At 38.7% G+C, this 25143-nt stretch overlaps 1 protein-coding gene across 1 annotated transcript in view; it reads right to left on the bottom strand.

The window, feature by feature from the left end:
- The window catches only part of LOC127451428 (paired amphipathic helix protein Sin3a-like), a 30871-nt gene extending 6797 nt beyond the window's left edge, over positions 1-24074 (bottom strand). Inside the window, exons 1-18 of the mRNA XM_051716145.1 lie at positions 23875-24074; positions 20196-20403; positions 16266-16433; positions 16058-16164; positions 15350-15641; positions 14993-15244; positions 14690-14842; positions 14419-14574; positions 14241-14327; positions 14000-14118; positions 13682-13892; positions 10598-10714; positions 10188-10426; positions 9648-9831; positions 7748-8315; positions 6920-7089; positions 6423-6596; positions 2543-2635 (exon numbers count right to left, since the gene is read on the bottom strand). Coding sequence (XP_051572105.1) covers positions 2543-2635; positions 6423-6596; positions 6920-7089; positions 7748-8315; positions 9648-9831; positions 10188-10426; positions 10598-10714; positions 13682-13892; positions 14000-14118; positions 14241-14327; positions 14419-14574; positions 14690-14842; positions 14993-15244; positions 15350-15641; positions 16058-16164; positions 16266-16433; positions 20196-20372 — 3267 coding nt within the window. The 5' untranslated portion in view covers positions 20373-20403; positions 23875-24074. The remainder of the gene's footprint in view (positions 1-2542; positions 2636-6422; positions 6597-6919; positions 7090-7747; positions 8316-9647; positions 9832-10187; positions 10427-10597; positions 10715-13681; positions 13893-13999; positions 14119-14240; positions 14328-14418; positions 14575-14689; positions 14843-14992; positions 15245-15349; positions 15642-16057; positions 16165-16265; positions 16434-20195; positions 20404-23874) is intronic.
- Between the last annotated feature and the right edge of the window lie 1069 nt (positions 24075-25143).

The raw sequence follows: 25143 nt of genomic DNA on the forward strand, positions 1-25143 counted from the left end.
TCATGCCATGCGACTAAAATGTTTAGATTTGGCATCTGGCTGGTAAACGTTTAGATTTCACTCGCCAGTAATTGTGTAGTATAGTGGTGAAGTATTCAGCAGTGAGATACTTTCACTGCATGTTGAAAGTAAAAGTTTGGCTCGACTCTTTCTGCGTGTCTAAAGACGAGATGCACGCATTCCATTTGTCATTGAATAATGTCTCAATACAATGACTGAAAAGAACAGACTAGGTACATTACAAAAATTTACATTTTACTAATGTACCTAGTTAAATGGTCCTCTGTATAATGAATCACATTAGCTGAGAGAGAATTTCTTTCATATGTAAGCAAAAGGGACATAATATACCAATATGAATTAATATCAAATCAAGAGCTTGTGAATCGGAATTAATTTGGGAACCCTGTATCAATAACCCAGCCCTAATATATAGTGTCTATTAATAAAGCCTATATTTTTTTATGAAGGTATGGCTGATGTAAAAGTTTTTTCAATTTTCATCCACAAGTGCCATGACTGATTCATAGCTTACTGATACGTGTTTAAGGTGATGCACCCACATAAAGTAATCCTAAGGATCTTCCAGGACAAACCATTTTTAGCCACATTTGTGTGTTTGTTTTTCAAATGTGGTTTAAAGTACAGCTCATGCCTTTGATGCCTCCATTCTTTCATCATAAGCAATGCTCTGAAAGAGATGTCTCGCAGCCATCCCTAATTTCCTAATAAAGTGGTTTTATTTTAAACAGGCACTCAGAGGCTACTCCTCACCACTTCTACAAGAACTGCATCCTCCTTTAGAGTGTCGATTTGCAGAGCATTGGAGATGGACAGCAATATTGTGTAGGAAGGGTCAGACTTTAGATCAAAGGCCTCCTCCAATAGTCCATTATGGGCAGAGCACTTCAAAGTCTTGAATGGAAATGTTCCGACGAGGCACTTGGGCCATTTAGGAATAAGTGTCCCCAACAACTGTCTGCAGCAGGTGGAAAGGAAGTTGGATCAACTTCGGAGGACCACACATGACTGTGTACCAGCTGTTTAAGCAGGTCTGAAATCTGCATTGGCTCAGTATCTGGTTCATCTACATTGAGTCTCCGCTCTTCAGAGGTGCAACAGAAAAGCACAAGTTCCTTTCAATTTAACACCTCTTAAAGCACTAGGGATCTATTCCTGTTGAAGGCTGGATCCTAGCCATCATTAAATAAGTCGGCTGAAGGCCTACTGTACAGCACAGTTAGTAATGGAATAGCTCAAGTACCAAGTGTCCAGAGAGAAGCTTTGTGAATGAGAAACTATTCATTTCTGAATACAATATATACACAACTCGTGCATCACTATAATCATCTTTTCAATGGTTACATTTACCCGTCAAAACTTAACTAGTTTGCAACTGGTCAGCAGTGTTAAGACTGCATTTATACGGTATTGCTCATCACCACAAACGGTAGCACTGCTTGGCAGTTTAATGGCCACAATGCTATACATTCCAATATTGTTTGTTTAATTGAGCCATGTAGTGAAAACCATACAGAAGTTAGTATTATTTCATTGTCTGTGCATTACTGGATTCTTGTTTTACTATCATGGCAAATTGAATCCTCACACAAATTGAAGAAATATAAGCACCATAATATTTAGATTTTAAAACTTTTCAAATGTTGAATCTTGATCTTGAACAGTCTTAAAACTTTGAAATTGTATGTTGTTTGTCAAAATTCATTTTAAAACAAACATTGTCAATAAAAACACCACTGTATGGCCAGAAGCAATCTCAGCCTCAGGTGGCATGACCACAGACCTTTCACAGACTGTATAATTCATAATACACAAATAAATGGCAAATGATTTCTCAAAACTTAACATTCCAGTTAACAATTAACTGATTCACTGGCTTTATGCAATTTCAGGAAGTCAGTGACTTATTTACATTTATGCATTTGGCAGATGCTTTTATCCAAAGCAACTTACAGTGCACTTATTACAGGGACAATCCCCCCGGAGCAACATGGAGTTAAGTGCCTTGCTCAAGAACACAATGGTGGTGGCTGTGGGGATCGAAACAGCAACCTTCTGCTTACCAGTTCTATGCTTTAACCCACTACGCCACCACCACTCCTCATCAGACCACCAGCAAACAAAGTCTTGTTTACAAGGTACCAGGCTGCTATTATAAGCACTTTCATGAAAGACTTCGTAGAAGGATGAAGTCTGCAAAGTTGTGGCATCAAATCTTCGAAAGACACCGTTTTCTTTTAGACACTTTGTAGCAAGTTAACAAGGTATCCTGTATATTATGTTTTGGTTTAATGATTACATTTAAGCTGTAGGCGCCCCTAAACATTTAGTAAATTGATCAGCTTTTTACAGTTTATGTCTCTCAGACAGCACCTTTCTGTTGTCAAATTCTTGCCCTGAATAAGCTGTAAAGCCTGGTTCAAGTCTGGTTATGCAAGGCTAAACCAGCAGTACAGCGCATTTTAACTGGTTAAGGCATAAACTGAACTAAGGAATCTTCAGCAAAGTCTTTGGCATGTACCTCAGCTTCCACAGGTTCATCAGAGTTCTCTTCCTCTGTGTCCAACAGTTCCACAGCCAGCTGCACGGTCCCCTTAGTCTTCTGGAACAGTAACTGGAGCAAAAAACAAAACAAATGAAATACATGCGTACATAAAACGACACATATAAACACAGAAATACTGTATGTGTGGTTAAAGAAAGGGTAGCATAGAAAAGAGGTAGCAGGTAACAGAGTGACAATGAAAGATGCAGGCATTAAAGCAAAAGGCAGTGATTCTGGCCAATTAAGCCAGTTTGACTGATCACATGATGGATGGCCAATTGTTTGATTAAAAAAAACAAGAAAAAGGTCTTATCAGCTTTTCCTATATAACCATCCTTTTCTGTGACATGAACTTTTTGACTGCAATTACTGCCATCTGTTACAGCTAGTCACTGTTCACCACACCCTAAAATAAAGACACTAACTGTTTTCTCTGCCAATATACTCTTCTATCTATCCATCCATCCATCCCTAACTCAACCAATCTATAACTCTATCCATCCATCCATCCCTAACTCGATCAAACTCTATCTGTAACTACCTAACACTTTCTATCTGTAACTAACTAACTCTGTCTTTCTGTAACTCTGTTATTAACTAAATCTAACTAACTAAATCTATATATAACTAACTAAATCTACAGTGCATTCTGAAATTATTCAGATCCCTTCATTTTTGTTTTCCACATTTTGTTATATTGCAGCCTTATGATAAATTGCTTTAATTTATTTTTTCCACATCAATCTACACTCCATACCCAATAATGACAAAGCAAAAACCAGATTTTTGATAACTTTGCAAATAAAAACAAAACAAAACAAAACTGAAATAATCACATTGACATAAGTATTCAGACTCTTAACTCAATACTTATTTGAAGCACCTCTGGCAGCGATTACAGCCTCAAGTATTTTTGGCTATGATGTGACCTGGATTTGGGGATTTTCTGCCATTCTTCTCTGCAGATCCTCTCAAGCTCTGTCAGGTTGGATGTGGACTGTCGGTGGACAGCCATTTTCAGGTCTCTCCAGAGATGTTCGATTGGGTTCAAGTCCTGGCTCTGGCAAGGACATTCACAGAGTTGTCCCTAAGCCACTCTTGCGTTGTCTTGGCTGTGTGCTTGGGGTCATTGTCCTGTTGGAAGATGAATCTTTGGCCCAGTCTGTGCACTCTGGACCAGGTTTTCATTAAGGATATTAAGGAAAAACACCCCCACAGCATGATGCTATCACTACCATGCTTCACTGTTGGGATGGTACTGCACAGGTGATGAGCTCTGAAGGCAGTTCCTTTGACCTCATGAATTTTCAGCTGTGAGACCTAATAAAGACAGGTGTGTGCCTTTCCAAATCAAGTCCAATCAATTGAATTTTCCACAGGTGGACTCCAATCAAAGTGTAGAAACATCTCAGATGATCCAGAGAAATGGGATGCACCTGAGCTAAATTTCAAGTATCATAGCAAAGGGTCTGAAAACTTATGTCAATGTGATATCAGTTTTTTCTTTTTAATAAATTTGCAAAGTTATCAAAAATCTGGTTTTTACTTTGTCATTATGGGGTATGGAGTGTAGATTGATGTGATTTTTTTTTTTTTTAAGTTGCAACATAAAATGTGAAAACAATGAATGGGTCTGTATATGTATCTATACCTAACTAAATCTAACCATCTATAACTCTATCTATCTGTAACTCACTCTGTATGTTTGTTTGTCTGTCTGTCTGTCTATCACTGATTAAATCTATCTATAACTCTATCTCTCTGTAACTAACTGTAACTATCTCTGTCTGTTTGTCTGTCTAGCACTAATTAAATCCATCTATAATTAACTATATTTCCTACAACTATATCTATCTATAACTATCTATCTATCTGTCTGTAACTAACTCTGTTTATCTACCACTAACTAAATCTATTACTAACTATATCTATCTATAACTAACTAAATCTAACTAACTATTTATAACTAACCAACTCTATCTATCTATAACTCAGATATCTATCTATCTATCTATCCGCACACACACACCCCTCTGGAAAAAATTAAGAGACCACTGCAAAATGATCCGTTTCTCTGGGTTTAATATTTATAGGTATGTGTTCGAGTAAAATGAAAATTTATGTTTTATTCTATAAAGTACTGACAACATTTCTCCCAAATTCCAAATACAAATATTGTCATTTAGAGCATTTATTTGCAGAAAATGACAACTGGTCAAAATAACAGAAAAGATGCAGTGTTTTCAGACCTCGAATAATGCAAAGAAAACAAGTTCATATTCATTTATAAACAACACAATACTAATGTTTTAACTTAGGAAGAGTTCAGAAAACAATATTTGTTGGAATAACCCTGATTACCAATCATAGCTTTCATGCGTCTTGGCATGCTCTCTACCAGCCTTTCACAATGCTGTTGGGTGACTTTATGCCACTCCTGGCACAAAAAATCAAGCAGCTCGGCTTTGCTTGATGGCTTGATGAATCTGCCTGATTCCAGCCTTGCTGAAGCACCCCCAGATCATCACCGATCCTCTACCAAACTTTACAGTGGGTGCGAGACACTGTGGCTTGAAGGCCTCTCCAGGTCTCTGTCTAACCATTAGATGATCAGGTGGAGGATCAGTGATGATCTGGGGGTGCTTCAGCAAAGCTGGAATCGTCTTTGTGAAGGATGCATGAATCAAGCCATGTACAAGGTTATCCTGGAAGAAAACTTGCTTCCATCTGCTCTGACAATGTTCTCCAACTCTGAGGATTGGTTTTTCCAGCTCGACAATGCTCCATGCCACACAGCCAGGTCAAACAAGGTGTAGATGGAGGACCACCAGATCAAGACCCTGTCATAGTCAGCCCAATCTCCAGACCTGAACCCCATTGAAAACCTCTGGAATGTGATCAAGAGGAAGATGGATGGTCACAATCCATCAAACAAAGCCAAGCTGCTTGAATTTGTGTGCCAGGAGTGGCATAAAGTCACCCAACAGCAATGTGAAAGACTAGTAGAGAGCATGCCAAGACGCATGAAAGCTGTGATTGAAAATCAGGGTTATTTCACAAAATATTGATTTCTGAACTCTTCCTAAGTTAAAACATTAGTATTGTGCTGTTTAAAAATTAATATGAACTTGTTTTCTTTGCATTATTCGAGGTCTGAAAAAACTGCATCTTTTTTGTTATTTTGACCAGTTGTCATTTTCTGCAAATAAATGCTCTAAATGACAATATTTTTTATTTGGAACTTGGGAGAAATGTTGTCAGTACTTTATAGAATAAAACAAAAAATGTCATTTTACTCAAACTATAAAGAGTAAATCCAGAGAAACTGATAATTTTGCAGTGGTCTTTTTTTTCAGAGCTGTATATCTATAACTAACTAACTAACTGTTTGTCTGTCTATCTATAACTAACTATCTATCTGTAACTCCATCTATCTATCCATCCATCTATAACTAACTCATTATCTATCTATCTATAACCAACTATATCTTCCTACAACTAATATATATATATATATATATATCTCACTAACTACCTATCAATCCATCCATCCATCTATATCTAACTAAAATCTATAGCCAACTAAATCCATCCATTCATCACTAACCAACTATATCTTCCTACAATATATATATATATATATTATATATATATTATGTATATATATATATAAAACTCACTAACTATCCATCCATCCATAACTCACTAAATCTATCTATAACTAACTATCTTTCTATCAACTGTATATACTCTTTTTTTCCTGAATTTTTTGTACATACTGAGATAAGATTTAATGAAAAAATATAAAAAAATATTTCATGTATTTCTCAGTTTCTTGGTAAACTACAAGAGGTACCTTAAAGCAGTTCTCGTCAGACATCAGCTGCTCTGCTTTTCGCTGGTAGGCTGTCTCAGCTCCGGCTCTAGATGTTTGGGAGGACAGGGACCCGCCAGTGGCTTTGTTGGCACACTCACTAAGATAAAGATCAGTCACCTGTACACAGATCTCATCACTGACTATATGCTGCAGCTGTGGGGAAAAAAGGAGAGAGAAAACAGTAAAATGAAGGGATTCTGCACAGAAAATGACCTTTAGAAAGGGACTCTGTATGCAAATACCCCAATGCAAAGTCCACAATGCTAAAGCCACAATAACAACAATGGCAAAGACACATTCACAGACAATGTTGACTTAATATTTAAAGAAATAACTGATTAGGAAAATGAATTATCTGAATGTGAAACATCTTCATATTTGTCAAAATGCCAAAAGACGTCCAACACCTTAAACCAAATTGTGACCATTCAGAAGTCTAATAAAAATCATTCTACAATCTCTGAAGTAACTCTAACCTGTCTGACTATACTCTGAATGAGTTTGTCCATGGTGAAGGCAGTGTAGGCATGGATGGTGAACATTTCCCTCAGCTGGTCCTCGTATTGAGACGTCTCCATGTTGCCGTCCAGAAGGTTTCGCACCATTTCTAAGAAGGCAGAGTAGTAGTCTTCAACATCAATGTCCACTGCAAAAAGAAAGACATTTTTATTTCAAAGTCCAGCAACAGCATTATAAACAAATTAGAGACTTAATCTAAAAGTCTCCTCTTAATTGCCTTAGCAGTTTCCATGGTGACAGGGGCTCTGTGGGTTGCAGACAAATCTGTGTGAAATAACATTAGTGCACACATGCGTTAAGTCCCCTTAGAGACCCCTTAAAATGACAAGTGAAAAAAAAAAAAATCAATTTAGGAGGTGTAACACTCACTTTTCAACCTTGTGGTTGAACTATGCCAACACAATGAATACCTGTGTTTAGTGAAGATTTTGTCATTAATTGCAAACCCCAATATTTTTTTCTTCCTTCCATGAAACACAACATGAGATGTTAGGTAGACTTTCCGAAAGCTGCTTTCATGTACTTTTTTTGGGCTTGGCAGTATAAATGACCATCCCCTTTCCTTACAAGGAAAACAGAAACTCAGACCTTTTGCCTAACATCTCCTTTTGTGTTTTACTGAAGAAAGAAAAAATAATACGGGATGAGTAAATTACAAAATTTATCTACATGAAAACATTAACTTTGTACAGATATAAGCATTTAAAATGTAGTCTCTCTCTTTCATGGTTCATTAAGTACTCAATAACGACAGATGTGTTCTGCTTTGTAAAGTTCAAACTTACTAGGTTCTTTCAAACGCAGCTGGATAGCCGGACTGTCATTCTTCTCTCTTTTCAGTCCCAGTACATTCCTTTCCCACTCCCTCTCTCTGGCATCATCTTCTATCTGTTTCTCGGCCTGCCCATAGATCCGTAACAGCCGGGAGCACAGGATCTGGTGTAGCCTTAGGAAGATGTACCAGTTATTGTTGACATAGAATAGGTTATAGGCATCATCACAGTTATTGAGCTTTTGCTGGGTAGCTGGTGTATGGCTGAAGAGGAGCTTCGACTTTGTTGACGTCATGCCATTGTGTTTTTTAGTCCCATCTTCATCTGGTTCAGTCTCATCTTCCTCTTCCTCCTCTACATCAGAAAGCTCTCCACGCCGGGCAAACAGCATGTCGGGGATGAAATGGTAGATAATCTGTTTGATTTTGTACTTGTCGTCTTTGTGGATGCCAGACTGCCTCTTGACATGATGGATGATGAGAGCTGCTGCGTCCTCCAGTATCTGGCTGTCCTCGTACACGAGGATCATTTGGGGGCCTGAGGGAGGGGCTGTGTTGTCTTCTGAAGCTTGCTCTTGTCGCTAAGTGGGTGACAAGATGGATGGTCATTATAGCAACCACAATAACCCTTAAAAGGATAGTGTACCCAAATATTTACATGTACTCACCCTTATGTTCTTCCAAACCTGTATGAGTTTCTTTCCTCCGTAGAACACACACAACAAAAGACATGTTAGGCAGAATGTTCACTTTCATTGAATGTAGGGTCCTATGATTTCCAAGGTGAGGAAAACATGGATAGAATCACGGAATATCACGGAATTTGACATTTGGGATAACATTAATATATGAACGCAAAAATGATAAAATTGTGATATTTCCTAGTGTGATGATTAACCATAGAAGGCTGTGATTAAATCAAATAAATATACAGTCTGCATGCACTGCGCACTTCAAAATTAGTGTGTGAAGCCGGCCGCTCATACATCGATAACACTGCTTTTGTCCCTTTCAAGGCTAAACAGTCTCTAAATATTAGCATCACACACGCTCTGTGTGTAGCAAATTACAGAGAGCAGAGCTCTCTTTAGCATTGAAGCACACATCACATGCAGACTATTTATTTATATTGCAGCTTTTTGTGGTTTAATAAGCACACTTAACCATACAGCGAACTGCTTATCCGGATTCGAGAAGCTATCAGAAACAAAGAGAAAATGAAAGTTCTTCACTCCAACATAAAAGATTCTGCCAAATTAAAGGCTCAATTTAACTAGACGCATAAACTTCAAGAAATTGCGAGAGAAATATATCACTACTATATTGTAAAATTGTATATTCAATGTAGCAGTAGTAGTAATAACTAATAAATCAATAAATCATTACATTATATCTAAGCAATATCTCACAAGCAAGAGTGTGTTTGTACTGAATAATATCTTTTAACAATGATTTCATTAATACTGCGCTGCTCTGCTGTGCAGCACTGTATTTGACAAAAAAAAAAAGTGGATTCTGCTGTGAAGATCTGTATAGAAGCACTTCATTTGATAAATAAAGCAATGGTATGTTGAAAAGAAATTGTTCTTTTTTCATTTGATTAAAGTTCTAATAAATCATTTAATTAGACAGTTTTTTGATGATAAAATGTTATTAAACTGAAATACGGAAATCAGAAATAATAAAACGGAATTTCGCAAAAAATTTAATTCAAGATCTCACAGGGTGGAATGAAAGAGGAAGGTGACTGAGGCTGTCATTCTACCGAACATCTCATTTTGAGTTTTGCTGAGAAAAGTCATATGGGTTTGGAACAACATGAGGGTGAATAAATTAAGACAATGTTCATCTTTGGGTGAACTTTCTATAAACACACACAAATACACACGCATAAAACGTGTGTGTATTCATACCTCATCATAAAGAGTCTCGATTTCGTTAAGCAGCGTCTTGGAGCGGAACACCTTTGTGTCATTCTGTTTGAAATTAATACCCTGGTGATCTAAAGACTTGAGGTAATATTTCTCGTTCTGTTCCCTCCAGATCTTATTGAAGCCACGCTGAGCCTCTCGCCACTCCTCATCTTTAATTTTCAGCCTGAAAAGACAAACATATAATGAATTCATAATGAAATGAAAATAACTTTCAATGACAATGCTCTCCTTTAGCTGTCAAAATTATTTGTTGTTTTTGTCATTATTGTGTTCAAACAGCATAAAGTTGTCCCTTAAAAAATAAAAATGAGTATATACCAAGGTACTGAATGATTACCATGACCATGCATCTCTGCAATTACATGGTACTCCAAGGTACTTCAAATAATTTTTTTGTTACTCTTTGAAAGTCTTTCAAAGATTCTATCCACTTTAATAGCTTTATACTGGCTGCAATGTATGACATTTTTATAGTTTTATGAAGAACATCCATCTTCTGGCAGTAAAATTAATGCTGACCTTTTGAGTACAATAGGTACAGAGACAGCAGGGTTAGTTTTGAGCCCGTCTATGATGTCTGGAGCTTTGTCTCCATATATCCTCTGGATAGCTTTCCGATGGATGACCTCAGATGAGCCTCCGATGGAGTTGTCCAGCCTGAACTTGGCCTGTTCCTCAGCGGACATGCGCGAGAGCCGCTTTTGAACGGTCTCCAGAACACGGATGGTAGCGAGGTTTGTCTCCAGAACCACATCGAGCTGCATTGCACATGACATGTTTGATCAAACACTAAACTGAATATCCCACAACACAGATCAGTGTGGCAGTGCAGCTTTATTAAACAATAAAAAAAATCTGATATTATTTTGCACAGATTTCTCATTTTTACCAGGAGCTTCTCATTAACCTGAGAGGTTTTCTTTCCTTACCTCAAAGCGCTCATCTTCACATCTATATATATGCTCTTCATACTGGGTCTTTTTGGAGCTGACGAAGGTGGAGTCTTCAGACCAAGATGGAAATGACACCCAAGTATCATTAAGCACCTGAAAATAATGAATCATTGGTATCTTTACGACTATTGCCGTTTAATATATAATAATATATATTTTTTTTATAAATCTGCTTAAGCACAGCATAATTTAGTACCGCAACAATTAATGGATAAAGTCCATAATAACCGATAATGAAAATCATCTGCATTGAAATCAGTCTCCGCAGTCTGCGCATGCAACATGAATGATAGGTCTAAATCTGCATGACACATAAAACAGTATTACGTTACATTGGCCTTCTTTTATTAGCATAACTTTAATGGCAATAGAAACATGAGGTATTATTAATAAACAGATTTCTTAACAAGACATATGCGAGTAAAGTGACCCTGCATTTGAAAACATCTTCCTTCCTCCAATGGCTGGTTCAAATTGGCTCCAGTACCCTAGTTTGTTTACACGGCAGTCACAAATTGCTTGATGCATAATGGCAGTAAAGCTACAAGTACACAGTGCCTAGAACTCTAACCAGATGATTAATATTTAGATAGGTCTATCAGTAATTTAACACTGATGCCCGTCATTTTAATACTGTTCTGTACGCATCGGTTCCGCTTCCAGCCAAAGAAACAAAACGCTATGCTCGAGAGCCCCTTATGATTCACATTGCGTTTATTCACATTACTTGCATTACTTTCATTAATCTCTATGAAGTAGATACATTTGAATCCCTGTCTTGCCAAAGCCATCGTTATTTATTTCAATACATTTAGTAACAGTTAATAAATTTCGGCATTTGACAAAGTTACACACAATTTTCATTTTTGCAAGTATTGGGGGCCTGGGTAGCTCAGAGTATCAAATCGTGAATTCATTATCGTCAATTGAACCACATCGTGAGATGAATTTTTACTCCCTTAATCGTTTATGTTTTTAACAAGACTTTTGCATAAAATACAGGAGATAGAAATTTGCTTTTATTGTCCGATTAATCAAATAAATAATCGAAGATGAATCGATTTTCAAAATAATTGTTAGTTGCAGCCCTTGCATAATTCATAACTTCTGAAAACCAAATCAAAATATCACACGAGAACCAAGATTGTTGCTATTCAGGGTACTTATTGTGTGATTTCAGGAAACCGATTTTCAAAAATCATTTTGATGCACCAGTGAATCATTCAGACTGATTTGTGAACCATTTTGACCAGTTAACCAAAAAAATAAAAAAAATATATATACATATGTATATACATATACACACACACACACACACACACACACACACATACATACATATACATATATATACACATATATATATATATATATATATATACACACACAGTGCATCCGGAAAGTATTCACTTTTTCCACATTTTGTTATGTTACAGCCTTATACCAAAATTGATTAAATTCATTATTTTCCTCAAACTTCTACAAACAATACCCCATAATGACAATGTGAAAAAAGTTTGTTTGAAATCTTTGCAAATTTATTAACAATAAAAACCAAAAATAAATCACATGTACATAAGTATTCACAGCCTTTGCCATGACACTCAAAATTGAGCTCAGGTGCATCCTGTTTCCACTGATCATCCTTGAGATGTTTCTAAAACTTGATTGGAGTCCACGTGTGGTAAATTCAGTTGATTGGACATGATTTGGAAAGGCGCACACCTGTCTATATAAGGTCCCACAGTTAACAGTGCATGTCAGAGCACAAACCAATCCATAAAGTCCAAGGAATTGTCTGTAGACCTCCGAGACAGGATTGTATCGAGGCACAGATCTGAGGAAGGGTACAGAAATATTTCTGCAGCACTGAAGGTCCCAATGAGCACAGTGGCCTCCATCATCCGTAAATGGAAGAAGTTTGGAACCACCAGGACTCTTCCTAGAGCTGGCCGCCCGGCCAAACTGAGTGATCGGGGAGAAGGGCCTTAGTCAGGGAGGTGACCAAGAATACGATGGTGCGTTTCTCTGTGGAGAGAGGAGAACCTTCCAGAAGAACAACCATCTCTGCAGCACTCCACCAATCAGGCCTGTATGGTAGAGTGGCCAGACGGAAGCCACTCCTCAGTAAAAGGTACATGACAGCCCGCCTGGAGTTTGCCAAAAGGCAACTGAAGGACTCTCAGACCATGAGAAACAAAGACTGAACTCTTTGGCCTGAATGGCAAGCGTCATGTCTGGAGGAAACCAGGCACCACTCATCACCTGGCCAATACCATCCCTACAGTGAAGCATGGTGGTGGCAGCATCATGCTGTGGGGATGTTTTTCAGCGGCAGGAACTGGGAGACTAGTCAGGATCGAGGGAAAGATGAATGCAGCAATGTACAGAGACATCTTTGATGAAAACCTGCTCCAGAGCGCTCTGGACCTCAGACTGGGGCAAAGGTTCATTTACCAACAGGACAACGACCCTAAGCACACAGCCAAGTTAACAAAGGAGTGGCTACGGGACAACTCTGTGAATGTCCTTGAGTGGACCAGCCAGAGCCCAGACTTGAACCCGATTGAACATCTCTGGAGAGATCTGAAAATGGCTGTGCACCGACACTCCCCATCCAACTTGATGGAGCTTGAGAGGTCCTGCAAAGAAGAATGGGAGAAACTGCCCAAAAATAGGTGTGCCAAGCTTGTAGCATCATACTCAAAGACTTGAGGATGTAATTGGTGCCAAAGGTGCTTCAACAAAGTATTGAGCAAAGGTTGTGAATACTTATGCACATGTGATTTTTATTCTCTATATACATTCCCAGGACTTTTAAGATTTTTAGTTCCATCACTTTTTCAGGCCTAGAAAACACAGTTTCAAAATTATTCCCTAATATTTTCAGGTTTTCCATGACCATGGGAACACTGGCTATCTAGTTTGAGGGTGTTTAGTGAACCAGTATAAGAACAATTAATACCAGCTGCAATACTTTCAGATTGCAAATCAGTGTTCATGATAAAGAAATAAGGACAAGACCAAATAAATTAAACAGCTCCCTGATTCTGTACTGACCTCTTTGCAGAGTGGAGTCCTGCCTGTGCATCTAGGCTGCTGGAAGCTCTTGGGCAGAGCTCTGTAACTGGAGCCCAGTCTCTTGCAGGACGCATAGTCAATCTCCATAGCAATGCCTTCAGTGGCCCGTTCTTTGGGAAACCTCTCAATATGGGCACACTCTCTGTAGCCAAGGAAATTCTTGAACCAGGTAAAAAGCTCTGGGAATTTTCTGATAAGACAAAGAAACAACCACAAAAATTTAAAAATTGTAACATGTTTAAAACTATTTTATAACTAACAGTCAAATAACTATATTAAATCTTGAATCTAACTCACCCTAAAAAGGGTAAAACCAGCTGCACGAGTTCAGCTCGTGATATCACTTCTTGATTGAAGATGACCAAACAGCGCAAAAAATTGTCATATGCCTCTGAACTCCGCAGGGCCTTCCGCACCTGTCAAGGTAGAATGGGCCAAATAACTATAATCCTTCTATACAGCTTAATTTATTGTACCAACATAATGCTGTTATCTCAATTCTATTGTAATGCACTGCAAAAATATTTAAAGCACTCACCTTTTCAAAAAAGAGAGATTCAGCACCAATTCCAAGTTTGCTAGCTTCAGCCATTGGATGGTCTTTTCCGATAAACTTTGGTTTCTTCTGTTATAAAATAAATAAATCACGTAGTTGAGTATACAGTGTAAAAACAGCAATAAAGCATTGTTAACTCAAAGTCTGTCTAAAAGGTCACCTTAACAGGGGATGTGTTGGGGGGCCCTGTGTGCCTGCGGATCTGACAGCCATTCTGGTTAAACCTCTGCTTGTTGTTCAGTTGGGGTCTCTTTACTGTGCCTCCATGATCAATACGTACAGACTCCGCCTTCTCAGCTGTAGTCTTGCTCAATAACTGAGGGAAAGAGAAAAAAGCTTGTGAACAAGAAATAAATCAAAGTGTAAACCTTGCTTTTTGGTCGTCATCATTATCATCAATTCTCAACAGAATTACTGAAATCAACAGTTACCACTGAATTGTTAGCATCTGGCAGGAACTGGCCAAATTCTGAAAGGAGATCTTCTTGGTTCTTGAAGAGCTGAGCCACCTGGGCATACACCTCCTGCTCCGTCAGAACAGGTGTGTAGTTTCCTCCTGCCTCTTTAGCATTACGCTGTTCCTTCTGTGTACACAATATATACAAATGATATTTGTGCAGTAAATGCCTAAACTGGAGGGCTATAAATATATTTAGGTGAATCAAAATGTTGGTTGCAGTCCACTGCTGTACAAGATTATTCCATCAGTGAGTCTGATCCATTGATGCACTCACCTGGTATGTATGTAGAATCTCCAAGAAGGATTTATAGACATCTGGCTGGCCCTGAAAACGGTTCTTGATTTTGTTTACATAGTTGATGGCGTGGTTGAACTCTACAGGCTGATTGTTCTGCAGTGGAGTAGAGCCCGTAGTGCTGCTGCTGACGGGAGTGTGAGACTGGACCGAGGGTGAGCGAGGGGAGGCATACGAGGGAATGGACGGATTGGGCTGGCTGGTTGGTGTAAGTGCAGGAGACTGCATTGGCTGTGGAACATAAAACTAACTTTAGAGCACTTTGCAAATGTACATCTCCATTTTTTGTTGAAACGAATGTTAAAACAATTAAAATAAAGCTCATTTGCATCATACCTTGCTAATCTTGGCAGGGGTTGGCTGGCTAGGGATGACCAAGGCAGCAGTGCTGGTGGGAGCTGCTGGTTGGGTCTGGTGCTGTGCTGGCTGGGTTATGGGGAGGTTTTGAACAGATATCCCATGTGGGGTGATGTGGTGGATCTGGCCTGGCGTGGTCACGTTGACCAGATCATTGGTCTGAACCTCAATCTTGTAGCCAGGGGGCAGGAAGGTGTTGAAGCCCATGATGAGGTCAGGATGGCCTTTGAAGAGCTGGGAGACTCTGCTGATCACACCTGGTGTATCGATGCTGAGGACACAAAGACAGTAAATGTATGAAACATATTTGTTTTGCAATGCCCCAAGAACTAGTCCATGAAAACTAGTTCTAATAGTATTCATTAGGTAATTATTGTACAAGAGAGAATTATTTTATATATATATATAAACATTGCTTATAAAATCAATCAACAATTTCTCTTTGCCTGGCCAACTAGAGAAAAGAATTCCCCATCTTTGTCACACTGACAAGAAAGAGGAGTCATAGCACAAGAACAGCCACAAAGGAACCAAAAAGACAGGTTAAGCGTTTAGCTCAGCAGCACTGGCCAAAGTCACCAGGGCACCCGGAAACTAGATGAACCCTTTCATGGTATAGCCCTTCTGGTTCAGGCTCCAAGAACACAGCCACCCCCAAGTAAAGAATCTAACAAAAATCAAACTGACCTTTGAGACTTGAACTCCTTCATTATATCCAGGAAGTCATTGTAGACCTGCGGCTGATTGCCAAACTGAAGCTTAACTTGATCCAGATAGGAAAGAGCATCTTCAACCTGAAATAAAAATTAAAACCATCTCAGATCTCACACGTCAATGCACTCCATCACTCTGCCTAAATGTGCAGGTTCTAGTGTGTGCTTGATGGATTTCTTACCTTCAGTCTTTGAAACTGTTGTTGGCCCAGTGTTGGGGCAGAGGCCGAGATGGTGTGAGAGTGACCCTGGCCTACAGACTGGACAGCTGGCCCATGGTGATGAGGCCCACTGTGCACAGCTGAACTGCTGGTGTGTCCATGTGCCCCAGAGCTCTGGGCCACTGACAACTGTTGGGAGAAGTAGTAGAAATAGCTAATTATTAAGGCAGTTTGCAAGTGAGTGAGTCATGACCCCTTGACACATTGAAATGAAGTGTGTATATATATATATATATATATATATATATATATATATATATATATATATATATATATATATGCCCCAAATTCTTGCAGGTGGTATAGCTGCCCATTTGTCTTTGCAAAATGCCTCCAGGTCATGCAAAGTCTTTGAACGTCTTGCATGAACTGCACGTTTGAGATCTCCCCAGAGTGGGTTGATGATATTAATGTCAGGAGACTGTGATGGCCACTCCAGAACCTTCACCTTTTTCTGCTGTAACCACTGGAGGGTCAACTTGGCCTTGTGCTTAGGGTCATTGTCGTGCTGGAATGTCCAAGAGCGTCCCATGTGCAGCTTTCATGCAGAAGAATGCAAATTGTCTGCCAGTATTTTCTGATAACATGCTGCATTCATCTTGCCATCAATTTTCACAAGATTCCCCGTGCCTTTAGAGCTCATACATCCCCAAAACGTCAGTGAGCCACCACCATGCTTCACAGTGGGGATGGTATTCTTTTCACTATAGGCCTTGTTGACCCCTCTCCAAACACAGCGCTTATGGTTGTGACCATAAAGCTCTATTTTGGTCTCGTCACTCCAAATTACAGTGTGCCAGAAGCTGTGAGGCATGTCAAGGTGTTGTCGGGCATATTGTAACCGGGCTTTTTTGTGGCATTGGCACAGTAAAGGCTTCTTTCTGACAGCTCGACCATGCAGCTAATTTTTGTTCAAGTATTGTTGTATTGTGCTCCTTGCAACAACCACATTGACTTTTTCCAGAGCAGCCTGTATTTCTCCTGAGATTACCTGTGGGTTTTTCTTTGAATCCCGAACAATTCTTCTGGCAGTTGTGGCTAAAATCTTTCTCGGTCTACCTGACCTTGGCTTGGTATCAAGAGATCCCCGAATTTTCCACTTCTTAATAAGTGACTGAACGGTACTGACTGGCATTTTCAAGGCTTTGGATATCTTTTTATATCCTTTTCCATCTTTATAAATTTTCATTACCTTGTTACGCAGGTCTTTTGACAGTTCTTTTCTGCTCCCCATGGCTCAGTATCTAGCCTGCTCAGTGCATCCACGTGAGAGCTAACAAACTCATTGACTATTTATACACAGACACTAACTGCAATTTAAAAAGTCACAGGTGTGGGAAATTAACCTTTAATTGCCATTTAAACCTGTGTGTCACCTTGTGTGTCTGTAACAAGGCCAAACATTCAAGGGTATGTAAACTTTTGATCAGGGCCATTTGGGTGATTTCTGTTATCATTATGATTTAAAATGGAGCCAAACAACTATGTGATGATAAATGGCTTCATATGATCACTATTCTTAAATAAATTAAATTAATGTTAAATAAAACAGTTTTTTTGCATGATCAGTCATATTTTCAAAATCAATGCCAAAATTTCACAATTTCTGCCAGGGTTTGCAAACTTGAGCACAACTGTATATATGGGATGTCAACCAATTACAATCTTTAACAGAATAAATTACATAATGTGCCAATTAATGAATTTAATTAAATCGCAATTAATCGCATACCAATATTTAATGAGAAAGGCCCCCAAATAAAGGTAATTTAGAATAATTCTTAACATATAAGCCTAATAAATGTTATAATTCAGATACATTAAGTTAAACAATTTTCAAACTTTAAAAAAAAGCATCTTGAAATTTGTGCATTTTGTTGTGCGCTGTTCAGCTATCTTCGACCGCAAAAGCACATCATCTGCGCAAGGCTGTGCTGCCTGCTTGTTGGTTATACAAAGCGTGTTGCCTGTATAGCTCCACGCTGACTGCCTCCTATTGTATCAAGAACCCTGTTTCCACCTGGTATTAAGATGCATTTGGGGTGATCCAATCACATGTGGTCAGCCCTAAATACAGGTCTAAAAGTAGTCTATAATGTTTTGTGATCAAATCACAAAAACCACATACGAATGTGGTCAAAAACGCATGTGACCAGATCACGAGGTGTAAACGCTAATCCGTCCAGTATGTGTCCCGACCCCTCACCTGTCAATCAACCCCTGTGCTAAATAAGTCTTTAAACTTTGCAGATTATGAGCGGCTTTAAAAGGAAATAACCGTCCGATCTGAAAATTTTAAAAAGCGGATACATCAATCACGAGAGCTTCAAGGATCTTCTTTAGTGTGTCTGATATCAACACAGATGACAAGCACGATCACCTGAAGCTCCTTTAATACAGGTAATTCACTCAAATATTCTGCTTGACATGTTGCGTTTTTGCTTAGATTAAATTTCAACATCACCTGGGAGAAACAGCACTCCATTTTTTTTTCACTTTCTTTGTCTTTTCTGACTTTTGTGCTATATATATATATATATATACATATACTCCACTTATATACTCATATACCTCTACTCCAAATATAATTAATGAGTTATAGTTTGCATCAGTTCATTACTCACTTCATGCTTTAACATTAAGCATTAGCTTATAGTTCTATCCATACAGTGTAACTGTATATAAACATTTATACATTATAAATAAGTGTAGGGCTGCACAATTAATCTAAAATATTATCAAGATTACAATTACAGCAATTATAAAAATGTGAAGTGTAAATTACAGCATTCCATTTAAGTTTACTCAGAGCGAAACAGTCTGGCTCCGGAAGTCCCATTCATTTTTTCATGTTAAACCATTGAATATTCTTCTGTTAAAGCCATCAGTCAGCATTATTTCAAATTCATTGTTTAAAAATCACGTTCAATAACGGACTTCCTGGTGAAGAACTACATTACTCGTGGTACAGCATTGAAAGATCCACCAATCAGATAACTGCAGCCAAGCAAAAAAAAAACCCCGGAAGAGACCACCGCTTTCATGACGCACTCTGAGTGACGCATTAGATTTGATCTTCCTTCACCCTCAAACCACTTATTTATTAGTATACATCAGAATATTTTGCAATAAACGTAAAATATATTGTTTCTATACTTTTAATAAACAACCTAAAATCAATAGTTTTATATATTTCCATCAGTTTTTATCCAATTACATCATTCGCAATGCCTCATGGGATTGAAGTTTATGCCCTCGTGAAAGATGGTAAGTGCACAGCCTTGCACCTTTGTCTTTTTGTCAGATTTTCAAATACTTTTTTTGCTTCAACTCAAAGTTTGTAATGTTGTGATTCACCTCGGAGTTGGTTGGTTTGGTTCATGGTTTAGAACTCATTTTTTGAAGGATTTAAAAAAAAGTAAATGTAAAAAATGAATGGGAACAATACTTCTGGAACCAACACGGCTGAAAAAGTGGATGTGCACTGTCGCGCCCCACTGCGGCAAACAATATTATTTACAGCATATTTTTTGGGCCGTTGTGTGCATGAATGCAGAGGCAAATCCGACACGGTTTAATTATTCTAAAGGCATATCATACTGCTCACTATGTAAATTAGACTGTGCACAATTTATTCAAAATGAGTAACACTTCTTATTTTTCATGCAATTAAAATATAAAAGCAATTCAGGAACACAGTTCTCAAGTTGTTTTGATGCACAGCCTACATAAAGATTATGGCATGCAACTTTCCCCCAGAAAATAAGTATTTAAAAGTAAATTCTATTGATCGAAATGAATAATTGCAATTACAATATCAAAGGAAATAATCTGCAGTTATGATTTTCGTAATAATCTTGCAGCCCCTAAATAAATTGTGCATTTTGGTACCTGGTAGGTCTGAGAGACAGAGTACTGCATGCTGGACGATGGCTGCATGTTGTCCTGTGCAGTCTCGTACATGGTGGAGGCAGAGTTGAGGACGCGGTGCTGAAAGCTGTCCGCACCCCCAGGGAGCCTTCGCTGAGAGCCGATCACTATTTCCTGATCCTCCAAGTGCCGCTTCATTACGTACTCATGCTCTTCAACGCAGCGGAATCTACAGAAAACAGCATATCTTCATATAAAAGCTTATACTAAATATTAAGGATGTCCACAAGTAATCGATTAATCGAGTACTCATTCTGCACCAGCTAGTTGACTATTAAAAACAGTACTCGAATATTGCAAATTAATTTTGTGCAGTGATAAAATGTTTCAAAAATTATAAAACTGTGATAGCCTTTAAGCAGACTCAGAGTTAATATATGTTCATTACCCTAATGCCGCCAGTATTGGTTATACAAGCTCCTGGTGTGTGCAAATGTTTTGTTTTTTACTTTTCATTAATTTTTTTCCAAAAGCATAGTTTGATGAAGTTAAACTTATTCTGAAACCGTTCTTGGTAACTTCTGTGAATAAAACACATTTTTAATTTCAAGCATGTACTTATTTTTAATTGAGTAATTAAACGATTTTTAATCAAGTAATCCATTACTCAGTATTTTTGTTAGATAAAGTACTACAAAACTATTAGCTAATGTACATCCAAACTAAATACACACACTATCGGACTAGAGTTTGGACACACTTGAATTCATAAACCTTTTGATGTAAAGGGATATGCATAAAAGCTTGAAATTGGCTTTGCAGGCAACTAAAAACTGTCCCTATGTATGAATGTCTTTACACTACAAAAAATGCATTTGTTTATTTAAAGGATCAGTTGTATCAGACAGTCAAAGCATTCAACAAGTCCAGCATGGGAAACAACATGCTTAAGCAGAATCTCAGGTGTATACCTCATTAAGTATGTGAAGAGTTGTAGACAGAATGTGGCTACGTTGAAGAAGGAATAATATAAAGTTTTGATCTGTTTAACGTTTTGCTCACTACATAATTCCCATACTTCCATTTGTGTTATTTCACTGTTGTAATTAGTGATAGACCGATATATCGGCCGATTAATCAGCTGATATTTGTCAATTTTTCCGATTATCAGCCATTAACTGTGTTTGCTTGGCCGAGAAACACAAGTGTTAACTTTCCCTTGAGTCAGTTCCAAAATCTACCAATAGATTTGTCAATAGATAATAAGCTATTTCTGTTCTCAAATGCTTTTTTCTTGAAGTTTTAGCAAACTGAAGTAAATATTGTATAAAATATTGTTTGTTTCACTTCAGAACTTTCGTGCACATCTGATTTGTTGTTGTTAAATTGTATTATGCATATCAGCATTTTTATCGGCCATCGTCCATCCTGCTCTCTAAATATTGGTATCGGCCACTGAAAAACCCATATTGGTCGACCACAGGTTGTAATGTAATGACTTATTCTACGATGTGGAAAATAGTAATAAATAATTATTTTGACTGGTAGTGTACATGCCTAAGCTGGTTGGCTGGTTTTAACTGGTCATCCAGCCCAGCCAGACTGGTTCTGAACACATTTTAGCAGGTCAGGCTGGGAGACCAGCTAAGACCACCCAGGCCAAAAAAAAGTGTTCAAAACCACTCTAAAACCATCCTGAGCAGCTATGACCAGGCTGGTTAGTTAAGTGGTTTGAGAAGGGTTTTGAACACTTTTTAGCTGGTCAGGCTAGGCGACCAGCTTAGACCACCCTGACCAGTTAACACCAGCTAAAGCCAGCCTGACCAGCTAAACAAAGTGTGTTCAAAACCCCTCTAAAACCTTCCTGAGCAGCTATTCCCTGGCTGGGTGACCAGCTAAAAGCAGCCTAAGCTGGTTGGCTGGTTTTAGCTGGTTGCCCAGCCTAGCTAGGCTGGTTTTAGAGGGGTTTTGAAATCATTTTTGCTCGTCAGGCTGGGAGACCAGCTAAGACCACCCTGGCCAGTTAAAAATAAAGTGTTCAAAACCACTCTAAAACAATCCTGAGCAGCTATAACCAGGCTGGGTCACCCATCCTAGCTAGGCTGGTTAGCTGGCTGGTTTTAGAGGGGTTTTGAACACATATTAGCTGGTCAGGCTGGGAGACCAGCTAGCCTCCCAGCTTAAACCAGCTTGGCCAGGCAGGGAGACCAGCTAACACCAGCTAAAAAAATAAAAAGTGTTCAAAACCCTCTAAAACCATCTTGAGCAGCTATGACCAGGCTGAGTGTCCAGCTAAAACCAGCTGTTTTTTTTTTTTTTGTTTGTTTGTTTGTTTTTTTTTAGCAGAGTAACGATAAAGAAAAAAGGAATACAAAGGGTAATTAAAGGGTCCAACAGCACCTGCTAAACTAACATAAAATGCCGTTTATGCATAATAGCCCAGAAGAGCTTAAATAAAAACGCTTTAAATTCCACATTGTCTTGAAAAAAACGCAACGTGTCACCAGACTGCTATGAAGAGCTCAACTTTATGGCATCGAGTAAAGCTTGACGTTTGTGACGCCTGTCAAATCATGACGTTTACTCTTGGTTTCTTTTATTTACTCTGGTTTTACACTGTCCCCTCGGTGGAGTTTAGATCAGTTTGGCTAACAGATACAACAATGTTTTGAGCATTTGCCATTCCTGACACAGAGAACGCGACAAATGTTCGACGATTACAAAGCGTTGCAACTTTCTATAACTAAATAATGGGTTTACAATAAAACTGCGGAAGCGGGTGGTAGTATGTAAACAGTTTGAACGAGGAGAAACATGCTAGGGCATCTAACTATTCTTTGAATGGCTAAACTTTTTCACCCAGGCCAGCCGGACCGTGTCTCCTCCTCCTCTTCATCGGCGTGAGTGTGTGTGTGAGTCAGGCCCCACACACCAAACACACACATGCACTGTGATCTACACACTTGTTACACATTTGTGTGGATAACTCAATCGGAAACCCTTATAGTACTACATATTTACATGCATACATGTTTACTAAAGCTTTGGCAATGTAAACGCTTTTTACTGCCTATAAAGCTTCTTAAATGTCTATGAAGCGTAACAGGAGTAGTAACCGCCTCTATCCGAGGAGACCAACACAAACTAATTACTCCAAAATAAACGCGCACCTATCGCTACCTCGTCAACAACGTTTAATAAATCATTTGACACCGATAAAATGTGAGAAGGAAGCCTAACCAGCACTCGACGCAGCCAAATGTTTCAAGCTACAAATCAGGAAGTCCTGCTGGATGATTTGTACCGGTAAGCGCACACACAACTGCTCACTGATCAAAGCAGCAGCCCAAAATACGTCAATAAATGTATACTGATCGCTGGCTTGTCAAAGACAGCGGATGATGGCCAGACATTCATGTTGAGCAGCTGATCAACACAGCAGAGCTTAAAAACCTTAACTAGCCTTTCAAGCTAACTGCGGCTAACTCGCGCCTCGACAAATACTCTTATATAATCACTGCTGTGATGACATTAATCACTTCAAAAGGGCCCAGCATAATGTCGCTATCTCTAATTTGATTTAGCGGCTATATGGTAAGGACAGCGCTGCAAGTGTCATGAAGTATGAGAGTTAGCTACTTTTAGCCTGGATGAAGCAGTAAGACAACGGCAGCTAGCGAGCACACAACAGCCAACTCACCCCGCAACAAACTCTCCAGATCACTTCACTCTGTTCACGTCGATAAATCAAGATCGATAAAGCAAGGTAAAAACGCTCTCAAACGTTGAATCGTGTCGCATTCAGGTTTGAATGTCAAATTAAAATACACGTAGCCACCATCCAGTCGAGGCGCCAGACCTCAAATTGCATGCTAGGTTGCTAATTGGCTAACATGGGAAAACAACCTCAGCAGGAGGAAGAGTCGGAGGCGTGGTCTCCGGAGGGGGCGGCCTCAGAACCCTCCCACCGAAGAAAACGATTGGTGGAATACTGATGATTTTTGAACATATCCGATTTGTACTGGCTTAACCTAGCAAGTCAGTCCACCGTCGGCCATGTTTGGAACGCTCTTGGGAGGTTATTTCCAGTCATGCCAGTGCAGCTCCTATCTACTTGAATGGAGGAAGACCGAAATCTCAAAAGTGGTTGGTCACGATTACGATCAAAGAACATATTTCAAATCAACAATAAAAATATGACAATACTGGAATCATAAGTTGTGATTCTTTACCTCATATTACTCTAAAAAAGCAATTTTTCAGGCTTGTATAGCTAATGCGCATGCGCGTTTTAAAGTTGATTGACAGATGATGTCTGTATCTAAAAGGTGATTGGCTCTTTTACCTGTAAGGCGGGACTTCCTTTCTACATCCGCTGACCGTTGGGCGCTCAGAGCTCCATGGTTGAGCGTTCCAATTTCTCCCATTCATTTAAATACAAGTGGCACATCTCTGCTAAATACTCTCTGATTAGCCCGTCTCCTTTAAAAAATGGAGGCTGTCGTTGGGAAGTCCAATTTATAGTAGCGAATCGGTTCGTTCGGATGGTTCAAAAACGATTCACAACCGAGTCATTATTCAAACGTGAAGTGGCATTTTACGTTTTATTTTTGTAGTAAAATTGCTGTTTATTACAGTATTTTCATTATTAGGTTAATTCTATTGCGTCAAATGTTGTTTATTGTTCCAACATTATTGTTAACAATGTTGTTAAGAACATCACTAATAAAAGTTTTGCCAATATATTAATAATAATGTTAAAGAATAATAATATTAATTGTTCCCATTTCACACTTTTTTCTGCTCTCTTACAGTTGAGTGATCGACCAAAGCTTTGCGAATCGGTTCGATCGAGTCATCAAAAAGAATCGGTTCACAAAAACGAATTGTTTGCGAATCAGACATCACTACAAGAGGAAATACGCCATGAACAATCATGGTAGTCATGCTGTAAGATCGCTTAAAAAAA

The sequence above is a fragment of the Myxocyprinus asiaticus genome, chromosome 2 (assembly GCF_019703515.2).
Source record: "Myxocyprinus asiaticus isolate MX2 ecotype Aquarium Trade chromosome 2, UBuf_Myxa_2, whole genome shotgun sequence".
Classification (NCBI taxonomy): domain Eukaryota; kingdom Metazoa; phylum Chordata; class Actinopteri; order Cypriniformes; family Catostomidae; genus Myxocyprinus; species Myxocyprinus asiaticus.